This window comes from Thermobia domestica, chromosome 5 (genome assembly GCF_964235325.1).
Source record: "Thermobia domestica chromosome 5, izTheDome1.hap1.1, whole genome shotgun sequence".
Taxonomy (NCBI): Eukaryota; Metazoa; Arthropoda; class Insecta; order Zygentoma; family Lepismatidae; genus Thermobia; species Thermobia domestica.
This window is the reverse complement of record NC_137458.1, coordinates 73,514,229-73,526,855: the sequence shown is the minus strand read 5'-3', so window position 1 is coordinate 73,526,855 and position 12,627 is coordinate 73,514,229. Positions and strand designations below refer to the sequence as shown.

Sequence of the window (12,627 nt, the reverse complement as noted above, 5' to 3'; positions counted from 1 at the left end):
AAAAGTTGAAGACCTTTGTCTAAAATTTTGCATTTATCGATTGATATCCAAAAACAACAGTTTCACAATTTAAACTTCAGTGAAAACTCATAATTAAAGACCATTGGTGGAAAATTATCCTTGGTACAGTCTAATTGGCTGATTATCACCCTTTATTTAAAATCCTTCAAAATATTTTTAAGTTCTTCATTTAAGATTTTTCGTTTGAAAATGTTTTTCTTTTTCTTACACATTAAGTACAGCAAAGTTTAAGTCAAGATTCCTTCCCAGGTTTTAGTAACCTAATTTGGTATATATTAATTAGCAGATACTTTACTTGGCTAATTGAAATCATTTTATAAACTGCTATTATTCTTTCACGTCTGAAATTCATGGTTTGAGTCCAGGACCCTTTCGGAACCCTTCTTTTAGGAAACAGGTTTGTGAATTATGAATTTGAAATACAAAAATTTGACTTGAAACATAATACGTAATTTTAAACATACAAACCCTTCGTAATAATGAACCAAAATATTTCTCTATCATCACGTACTTAATAATGTAATGCCTAACGTTCTGATAAAAGATGTGAATATGGGTACGCCACTTCACTCAAATGAAACGATTATATGAGTCTGTAAGTTAAATAAAAAGGTTGTCGTTTCTGCTATTTTACAAGTAAACAATGAAAATTATATTTCATGAAATGTATACTAAGTTGTAATAATCAATGGCACTTACCCTGCACTATATGTAATTTCAATAGTCGGCTGAACACACGGGCGTGGACAATCACATCTGAGGCCTTTGTCCTTATGAGCAGCTGAATTAATAGGATCCAAACGATCTGCAAATAAAAAGAATATATATTTTGTTATCGAGATTTTCGTTTTGGTAAGAATTTCCTGTGAACATAAATGCGTTACTCATTTCTCTTGTCTTTTTTTTTTCTCCCTCGTTTTCCCAGCTGTGGCACGATGAAACTCGGTTTATCTAATACTTATACTCTATCGCAACCGGAGCTAGGAAGCGGTGGATAAAAATGTAAGTACCATAGAAAAGTAAATAAATGGATATATAAATATATATGTGTACCTTGAGTAAACGGGAACAATAAGCTAAAAATTAATGTTGTGAACAAATGAAGAAAAATTTGGTTTGCAATGCATAAAACATGTAATGACACTCAATACGAATTATACTAAACTCAAATAACATTAAACTCACAGACAAACAAATTTCTATTTTTCTGATATTTTCGGCCGTTCACGATTCTATTTTTTGATGACTTGGTGGCATGATTAATTATTCCAACTGTGGGTCATACTCACTACGATCTTCGACCGGTTAAACTGTTTAAAGATCGTCGTGATCCTGGTGTCGAGTCCCACCTGATTACGAGAATTCCATAATAAGCTTCAGAGATGATGATCCTAATTTGTCGATCGGATTTCCACTTCTAGATGCTTCAGGCAACGCCAAATTACTCAACACTCCGATGCTTACGCGGGCATCCGTATTTGTGAAACTATTGTAACTACCATCGCGCACAACATTTAGTAGACTAGATCGTCAAACATTGATTCGAAAGTCCACTTCGTTGCATGAATATATATAGTTTAGTTTTGAATAAGTATTTAAGCTCAAAATACTTAACCCAGGTAGGGGAGTTCACTTCACACAAAAATATAGAACAACTTCGATCAGCACGGATGCAAGAGGTCTGGCTTCCAATCACATAAGCGCGCGAATAATTTTGTTTCTCCAACTGGCTTTAACATGCAGCAAGACGTGGGAGGAAGGAAAAAGTCACGAAAGTCCAGATCCAAGGGTAGTCACAAAGAATGTAGACATCATACGAGCAGCCTCCCTGTTTCTTAACCATATATGGTCGCAGGATTGGAGCTAAACGTACCAACAAATAAGTAGGCATACCAAACTTGGAATAGAGCAGCTTCGAGACTTTTCTTACATGTACAAGGCTTGGTCACTTAAGTTCAAAATTGACACTGTTATTCCCATTTTGATTTGACGCGACAGATGGGCTTAGGAGGCCGGTCATAAATTCTAATAGTGACTTTCAACATTAATTTAATTCTTCTTTATCTAAAAGGAAGAAGAATTCCTATTGGTTATTAGTGTACTATACATTCCTTGAACACCAAAGACCTGAGTTCAGTTTTCGATGGAAGCTCATGTGATTCGAATCCCACACTAAGCTCGAGGTCCACGAATCATATCGCCTCGCAGCTGAACGGGACGGTAAGCTTCTAAACATACAACCTTTATTGACCATGACATGACAATTGGATATATTTAGAAGTGCTTTATAATCGAGTTCCATAAGGGAAAGAGTTCTCATGTGCGTGTGAAGAGGGTGTCTAGTCCAAAAAAGTATCACTGGAAATAGAAAACTACATGTGTGAATGTCAGATGATCTGACTGAAAAATATTTACTCAATCGAATTCCTATTTGCGAATTTCTACTGAAAAGAAACAAATACGAACCATTTGTGAAGAATTTGTGCAAAGCGGATAAACTACAATAACAATGTGCGATAAATAATTACATCTGATTTATCTTTTATAATTATTAAACTCAAAATACCTTCATATTTCTCGGTTTGCTTATTTTTATATGCCTAAGTAGTACGTCTAAAGTCTTCCAAGTACAATAATATTTTTAATAATTTCTTGATATGTCAAAGGCGTCAAAAAACATTTTCAAATTGCGCCTTGTTAATAACACAGTTATGGAAAATGATCCAATAAAAATTAACCAATTATCTTTAATTTCAAATTTTAAATGCGGTTGGCATTTTCGTGGCTGCTATAATCATATAACATAGAAATGTGTACTACATTGAGAAACATTGGAGACCTATATTTCATCATCTTTCTATAGAAAGACAAAGAAGTAGAAAATAAAAATGGAACACTTTGAATAATACTTTGCAGTTTTTACAAGAAGAAATAATAAGTTCGGTGTTGTGTTCACTCAAATATCATAATATTACAGATAATGCGAGCGATTCAGTAGTATGTTCTAACACTGAGGTTCTGCAGCATATACTGTGAATGATATATCATTTACTACTTGGAGTAAAACGGAATATACGATTTACATCTATCATAATTGTCTACAGGTTCGAAATTTTAAGATAAACATTCTTAAATAAAATAAGGTGTAAGAAAGCTTGAAAACATTGTTGTTGTAGAAGTTTCGATAAAAATATCATAGAATACTTTAGAACAATAATTCAAATAATATTTTTGATAATAATAATAATAGAGTGGAATAATGAATGGTCCTCACATCAAGTCTCAACTTCTTTTTGATATATGTTCACCCTGATTGTATACACGACTCCAAAAGTGCATTACCACTTGCTCTCCTCCTTTTCCTGCAAAAGCAGGCAACCCAGAAAGCTCGGCGGTCAGGTTGGTTGCGAATTCGAAAGGCGTTGGATCAAACCTGAATTTTGTAACAAATATATTAGTGTGACAAACTCCAAATAAGAGAATAAAACAAATTGATAAGAATGACAATGTTATTATCGTGACGGGGATGGATGACATCTAAAGTTACAAAATGATCTTACTTAAGCAGTTCAAACAAAATGAATGACAACAAACAGATACCAGAGGAAAGCATTTCTCTTTCCCACAAAAAATAATCTCATAAAAACGAAAAAGTTACGTAATGTAAAGTTTTAATATAAAACCCACACAAAAATTTAAAAAGTTGACACCCGAAAGGCAAGAACAACTGAACCGCAGTGAATGAAATTGTGCACAGATATTTAAAATATAAAATGAGGGACACGGGTTTCGTATTTTCTTAAAAAAAACGGTTGGAGGGGCACGGACCCCTACAAACACTTGATCATGAAATATCAATAGTGCTAGTAACAGTACGTCAGATGTGTGTAAAGGACAGGAAGATTTGCAACGAAACTTTACGTGTGGGCAATACGCAAAAATAAACCAATACGGGCATTTTCATTTTCTAGGAGGAAACGGTTTTACGGAGCAAAAGCCCCACCTAAAGTTTTAAAGTTGAAGCCCGATAGACAAAAAGAAGTGAACCGAAGTGAATGAACTGTTCACAGATATTGCAGACGCAAAATAAGGATACGGGTTCCGTATTTTCTGGATAAAGCGGTTGGGTGGGGCACCAACCCCTCTAAACCTTTGATCACGAAATATCAAAAGTGCTAGTAACACTATGTCACATGTCTGTAAAGGACACGAAGGATTGCAAGGAAACTTTGTGTATGGATAAAAGCGCAGAAAAAAGGAATACGGTTTTTTTTCTATTCTGCTGAAAATGGGTTTCAGGGGCAAAAGAACGCGCTCCAAAATTTCAAAATTTGACTCCCGAAAACTAAGAAGAAGTGAACCAAAGTGAATGAAATTTTGTACAGGTATTGTAGTCACAAAATGAGGGACTATGGGTTTCGTATTTTAATTGAAAAGAGGGTTGGGTGGGGCAGGGTACCCACCAAATATTTGATCACGAAATATCAAAAGTGCTAGTAACAGTATGTCAGATGTGTGTAAAGGACATGACGAACTGCAGCGAAACTATGCGCATGGACGATGTGCAGAAAAAGGAAGGTATACCTTTTATTTATTTTCTTCGGAAAAACAGTTTAAGGGGGCATAAGAACCCACACGAAAATTTTGAAAGTTCACGCCCGAAAGGTAAGAAGAAGTGAACCGAAATGAATAAATTTTGGCACAGATATTGTAAACATAATATGAGGATATACGGGTATCGTATTGTCTGCAAAAGACGGTTAGGTGGAGCACGGACCCCTTCAAACATTTGATCACGGAATATCAAAAGTGCCAGTGACAGTATGTCAGATGTGCTTAAAGGACAAAAAGAATTGGAACGAAACGTTGTGCATGGACAATACGCAAAAAATAAACAAATACGGTTTTTTATTTTCTGCGGAAAAACGGTTTTCGGGGGCAAAAGCTCCCATCCAAAATTTCTGATATTGACGCACGAAAATCAAAATAGGTGTACCGAAGTGAATGAAATTGTGCACAGATATTGTACACATGAAATAAGGGAATACGGGTATCATATTTTCATGGAAAAAATGGTTGAATGGGGACACCTACAAATCTTTGATCACGGAATATCAAAACAGATAGTAACAGTATGTCAGATGTGTATAAAGGATATGAAGAATTGAAACTAAGCCTTGTGTATGGACAATACGCAAAAAATAAACGAATAATGTTTTTCATTTTCTGCGAAGAAACGGTTTTAGGGGGCAAAAACCCCCACCTAAATTTTGAAAGTTGACGATCGAAAGGCATAAGGAAGTGAGCCGAAGTGAATCAAATTGTAGGCAGACATTGTAAACATAAATGAGGGAATACGGGTTTCGCATTTTCCTTGAAAAAAGGGTTAGGTGGGGCACCGACCCCTCCGAACATTTGATCACGAAATATCAAAAGTGGTAATGACGGTATTTCAAAAGTGTGTAAGACATGAAGAATTGCAAAAAAAAACTTTGTGTATGGACAATACGAAAAAATATAGGAATAAGGTTTGTTTTATTTTCTGCGGAAAATGGATTTCAGAGGCAAAAAATAGACCCCAAAATTTTGAAAGTTGACGCCTGAAAGGTAAGAAGTGAACCAAAATGAATGAAATTTTGTGTATACATTGTAGACACAAAATGAGGGAATACGGGTTTCATATTTGCTTGGAAAAGACAGTTAGGTGGGGCACGCACCCCTCCAAACCTTTGACCACGAAATATCAAAAGTGCCAGTAACAGTATGTCAGATGTGTGTAAAAGAGATGAAGAATTGCAACGCAACTTTGTGTATGAACAATAGGCAAAAAATAAACAAATACGTTTTTTTTATTTTCGAGGGGAAAACGGGTTTTGGGGGCAAGAGCCCCCGTCAAACTTTTTGGAATTTGACCCAAAAAGGCAAGAAGAAGTAAACCGAAGAGAATGAAATGTGCACAAATATTCTAGGAGTAAGATGAGGGAATACGTGTTTCGTATTTTCCTGAAAGAAAAAAAAACTGTTGAGTGGAACGATTTGTTGAGTTTAGGGAGGAGTGAACCGAAGCGAATTAAATTGTATATAGATATTGGATATGTAAAATAAGGCCTTTCGTGTTTTACAAGTATCGTGTATTCATCCGATTTTTTCAAATTTGGCATATCAACTACAAGCGCAAACAGTATAACGTATTTTATAGTATTTCAGGAGGAATGTGTAACCCTTACAATGTTTTTCCGCATAAAAAAAGTGTCAATTTATTTCCAGTTAGCTGTTGATCTGCCAAATTTAAAGCAAAACGAATTGGGACACTTGAGAAAGACGAAAGACCTTATTTTACATTGGGTCTATATAATATCTACACACAATTTCATTTGCTTCAGTCCACTCCTTCCTGTAATATTTACTTTTTTGTCGGAGGGGCCTAGGCCAAAGCACTGTTTTTCCTCAAATATTAAAACACGTTTCATTTATTGTTTTGCAAATTGTCCCTATACGAAGTTTCGTTGCAAATTTCCAATCTTTACGAGGTTCTGACGTATGCTTATTTACACTTTCGATATTTCGTAATTAACGGGTTACAAGGTCCGTTCCTCACTCAGCCTTTTTTTCCCAGGAAAATACGAAACCGAATTATCTCATTTTATGTCTACACTATCTGCCCACAATATCATTCAATTCGGTGCATTCCTTCTTGCATTTTGGACCTCAAATTTCAAAAATTTGGATGGGTATTTTGCCCCCTAAAACCGTTTGTCCAAAGAAAATATAAAAACGTATTTCGTTTATTTTTTTCGTATTATCCCTACACAATGTGTCATTTCAATTCTTCATGTCCTTCAAGAAATTCTGGCATACTATTATTAGCACTTTTGATATTTCACGATCATAGTTTTCGAGCGGTCTGGGTCCCACCTAAAGGTTTTGTTTTCTTCAGGATAATAAGAAATACGTATTCCCACCGGTGGTGACGAAAAAATTCGCTTGTAGAGGGATAATTTGCTGAGGTTTTTTAATTTGGCCAATCAGGGCACCTTTAATTGTGTATATTCGACGATAACCGCTTTGAATCAGATAAAATGCACTCGCCATGTAATTTTATTACAAAATGACGCGTGTCTGTTTGTTTTATTGCATAGTTCTCCCATATTAACTTTGTATTGTTCGGAGACAATTTCCATTTAAGAGGACTGAATACCGCAGGAATTTTTAAAATGATCCCCATTGATTCATACGGGAAACTATTCCACTTTTTGAGCCGAAACGAGACTGAATTTCAAGGTTATGATTGTATTGATTCAAATCATTAATTGCTCCTTTTTCGTAACTGCATCTTATATTGCCATCTAGTGGCAAGCAACAGAACTCAGTGATGAGTGGATATTGGCCTCGCGGAGGAATATCAAGCTCGTATATTTCTGCTACTCTCAAGCGCTAAATTCAAAGTTTAATACTTGTGTGGGAAAAAATCATGCCACGAATAAGTAAAAAGGTCATTAGGTTTTATCAACGAAGAGAAAGAAGGGGATTGAACTTAAAACCTTGGACAGAAGAACAAACTTTTGTAAGCGAAGTTCAACATAAAATATACAATATAATTTTTGACATTATAAAGAAACCTTGAATGTAGGTTGGAAGAATCATTCAGAAATTTCAGCTCGAATTTGTTTCAGGCGGGCTCGCGTGTGGTGTTGTCAATTCTCCTGTACGTGTTCTGAGTGCGGCACAGTCACTATTAGATCAGCTGACGAAAAAAAGAGAAAAACAGCTCGCACAATCAGCGAGTTGTTATTATTCTCACTATATTTACGTTTTAGTTTCTTACTATATAATTGTTTATAACTAAGACATGACCTCTGCAGATCACAGTCATCTCCAATAATCAGTGCCAGATCTGGGGAAAAGGGACAAACGCTCCGAGTGGCAATTTAGGGGACGACAAGCTGCAAAAGTAAAAAGTAAAGGCTCCTACAAAGGAAATACAATCACCTATTGAATTCAATTTGGCCTAAAGTCTTTCAAATTTCAAGTATGCTCATATATTTGTAATGTTAATGCATACAACGTACCTTCCTCTGCAATTCAAAATACGTAAGCAGGTCTCCACTGAAAATTTTAAAAAAAATGGACTACATGATGCGAGGCCATGGTGGCCGTCGCGTTCTGTAGCTAATAAAAGATGACTCTTCTCCACTGCCCTGATCGGGCCCTTCAAACTTTTTTCTTCTATCGAAGCCAGGACTGCCTATTTGGGAAAAGTCTCAATGTTGACGATTGCTAGTTATAAAAGCGATGCATCCGCCGTTCTGTTGGAAAGGGTGGCGGGGTGTGGAAAGTCCCGCAAAATTCTACGTTGCCCAATGGGAAAATATCTAGATTCTACACTACCAATCTATATATATATATAAAATTGAAAATAACTGTTTGTGAGTAAATCTCCTGAACCGCCCAACCGATATCGATCAAATTCTTAACATGGATTAGCTTCAAGGCTGGGCTGGTTTTAGGCTATTCACTTTGATGGTAGAACTGAGGGGAGGAGAAGGAGGTGTAAAAAATAAATAAAACTTAATAACTCCTGAACCACTCGACCGATTTTGGTCAAATTTTCAACATAAATGAGGTTCAAGCCTGAGATCACTTTTATGATTTAAATTTGACTCAGCACCGTGAGGGAGGAGAAGGAGTGGGTGACATATAAAAATCAATTTATATAAGACTGAAAGCGACTATTTTGTAACTTAATACCTATTGAACTATCTGACCGGTCTCAATCAAATTTTCAAGATATATGAGATTTGGATCTAGAAACATTTTTCTAATTTCACTTTAACGGTAGATCCTAGGGGAGGGGAAGGGGACGAATAAGTAAAAACTAATAAAACCTAATATCTTTTGAACCACTCAATCAATCTCGATCAAATTTTCAACATATATGAGGGTCGGGCTTTGGGTGTTTTTATCGTTTCATTTTGACGAGCCAACGTAGGAGAGGTGGAGGGAAAAATATATGTAAAAAATAAAAATAAAAATGACTACCTTTGTGACTTCATCACTTTTGAACCACGTGACCGATCTCAATCAAATTTCCAACATACGTGAGTTTAGGGACAGGGATTGCTTTAGGTTATTCACTTTGACGATGCAAAGTAGGGAGGGGGAGAAAAATTTGAAAATGATCAAACATGACGGATATTAGAGTTGAATATTAGTTTTCGGGGTCGATGAGAGAAACAGTGACACTTCTGCTGTTGTTTCAATCCAAGTTCAGCCCTAATAATTGTGGAGGGGGAGGGTGCAATGGAGGAGAGAGGATAAACATTTAAAAATGATCGAAATGACTAATATTAGTGTCGAATCTATAGTTTTAAGAGTAGCAGAGATTAACAGTGACAACTCTGATGCCGTGTGCCGCAGCACAGAGGAGGGGTAGGGGATCTATATATATATATATATATATATATATATATATATATATATATATATATATATATATATATCATAATCGATAATGACCAATATTAGTGTCTAATCCACAATTTTCGGGATCATTCTGATGAACTGTGACATTTTCGATCCGGTTTAAATGCAAGATCAACTCCCCCACTTGCGGGAAGAGGAGAAAGAGATATATAAAAATGATCGATAATGGCCACTATCAGTGTCGAATTTATAGTTTTCTGGGTCGCTTAGATGAACAGTGGTACTTTCTATCTCGTTTAAATTCAAATTCAACCCCACAATTTGGGGGAGAGGGAGAAAGAGATATTTAAAAATAATGGAAAATGACCGAGTGCTGAATCCACATTTGTGAGGGGTCGCTGAGATAAACAGTGACACTTTCGATGCCATGGCCCCCAACATGGGGGAGGAGGAAATATACATATAAATGACCGAAAATGACCATTATTGGTGTCGAATCCATGATTTTTGGGGTCGCCGAGATGATCAATGATCTTTCCGATGCTGTTTAAATCGATGCCATTAAAAACGAAAACAGCATATTTCACGGGTACTAAACACATGAAATACGGAGTTGTGCATTTCAATTTCCATTTCAACTCAGCAAAGCGGGTAATATATGCTAGTAATATTAATAAAGCTCAGTCACCGTCCTTTCTCTATTTCAAAACCAGCTACAAATCTCTTTCCTAGAATATCTATTACTGGAACTACCGTTATATTTTTGTTTTTCGTCCTTATACAACACCAAGGTTATAAAGGAAGGTCTTTTTGATGTGGGTTCGTAGCTTGAATCTGATCGACCGTTCCCAACCATACTATCTCGCCTCCAGAAAAACTGGATTACGGGGCAGAGTCTAAAGCAAGTAATGTATATCTCTTTTGCTAAAAAAAACTTTAGTTCGCATACTAGTCACAGCACATGTTTAGAGGTTTTTCAACGAATCTGTATGAGACGAGACATGCAAATGACACAGGACTGAAAGTTGAGCTTACACCAGAAGTCGAATCTGGTATCATTCTAAGACAAAAAAAAATCCTAATGGCTGACTACTTTAATGCTCATATTTCAATCTCATGTAAAAATTTAGGGTGAGACCGGCCCCCTAAACTGCCCGTGGATTCGGGCCTGTGTGACAACCCACCCTCTAACACAATTTTCTGGAAGAAAGCCTCTATTCTTCCTTTTGTATTTCTAGTTTACTGAAAACATGAAAAGCAAACTAGGTCACAGAGCATAGAGTTGGAAATGATTGACATGTTGCATTGCAGACATATTTCGTACCATTGATGCTTTTGGGAGGTTTTCCAGGGACAAAATTCCCCTCGGAGTTATATCTCCTATGGTGCTCAATATGCGTTGAGTTGATTTTATGGTCCCTTTCAGCAGCGTGGCTATATGAGACGGGACCTACTGATTAATCGTGATCTGAACCACATGAGCTCTCGGCGGGAATCGAACCCGGGTCTCTCACGCCAAAGGCACGTACGCTAACCACTTAGACACAAAGAAGCTCGGTGCTCATATTAGTAAGGAAGTAAGCACATTATAGGACTTTCAGTGCAGATAACTAAATACGAGTTAAATTTCTATAACTCACTACAGTATACAAGTTGGGAAGTGACTACAATGTACGATGGACCTTCTTGTAAACTACACTCTGTAAAGAAAAAATAGCGACACCTCAATTCTCAAGGTAACTTACACAGAAAACCTTAGTTGCAGCCGACTAGAAGAGGAATAGAGGGAAATTATGAGTGTGATAGTTCATTTGCATTATCTGTGTCACCTATGGTGTACAACGGCGCTTACTAATTATTTATGTATCAGTAATATTCTCACCAGATGGCACCTGAGTGAGAATTCTACATTGCATTTGTGATATTTTAGGCCCAGCTAATTAGCATTTTGTGATCGTTCTCTGCTTTGTCATTGTTTGAACAGTGTCAAGTGGCAATATTGTTGTTGTGCAGCGTTGTTTTTGTATGAAATTGTTACTACATGTGGACTGTAAACAAGTACGATGGGTAAGAAATGTTATTTGTCGCCACGTGAACAAGTCATAATTCTTGCTTTGCACAGCTAAGTTACATCTCTCAGGGAAATGGCTGGAATACTCAAAATCTACCATTCGACGGCAGAAAGAGCAATTCACAAGCAAATTAATATAAGAAATCATCCCTTCGTCAACAGTGTGATAGAAAAAAGAAAGCATCACCAAGAGCAGATCGCCAAATAAAATCAATAGCACTGCAGAATTAAGGAGTGACTTCCCCAAAAATCGTTTCTATAATTTGAGATGATCTTGGAACTGCAGTTACTCCTACGACTTTATTATCTTAACTGTATGAAGAGGATATTGCGAAGAAAAAAACGCCTGGAAAGGCGAAACTGACAAAAACACAGAATACTTCAGCACTAAGTTTTGTGATGCGATATGCTACTCGTACTTATGACAACTGGAAGCATGTTGTTTTCTCCATTGAAGAAACTTTAGAATAGTGGAAAACGATAGTGGTGTAAAGTTGTGGATACGAATGAACGAGAAACTTGATACGGATTTTGCTAAAGAGATGCAAATATTCAGTTACTGAGTGATGGTAGGGGCTTGGTTCACCGCCAAAGACATCAGAACAATGGATTATGTGAAGAGTCATTTGATGCACAAAAACATCTTCAAATTCTGGTACGTAAAATTCTTACAACCGCTAAGATAACTTTCCTGAAGAAAATATGGACTACTTCGTTTTACAGAACGTTAATGCTTCATGTCACCGAGCGAAAATCGTTAATACGTTGTGCAAGAATATGACTATTCAAAAACTTATGTGGCCCCCAATCTCACCTGACATGAATCCAATTGTAAAGTTTGAGTCAATATGAGCAGAAGACTCAATAGACAACTATCTCGGATAGTATGGAACTCACGGAACAGATAATCCGCGAGTGATTACATGAAATCAATGTTGTATTGTGCAATAGCCTTGTCAGCAAAAGGCCTCGACGATTTCCTGCACTTCCTAAAGCCCATGGTCCACATACGAAATCTAATTTGATGTATTGTACCTCTCAATGTTCGTACACAATATATCTTACTCTTAAGAAATTACAGTTTTTGTTTTGGGCTATTATTGTTGATCTTT

At 36.5% G+C, this 12,627-nt stretch overlaps 1 protein-coding gene across 1 annotated transcript in view; it reads right to left on the bottom strand.

The window, feature by feature from the left end:
* LOC145685138 (uncharacterized) overlaps positions 1-12,627 on the bottom strand; it is a 70,432-nt gene that overhangs the window by 22,435 nt on the left and 35,370 nt on the right. The window contains exon 4 of the mRNA XM_081757486.1: positions 721-826. Within this exon, the coding sequence (XP_081613612.1) occupies positions 721-826 (106 nt within the window). The remainder of the gene's footprint in view (positions 1-720; positions 827-12,627) is intronic.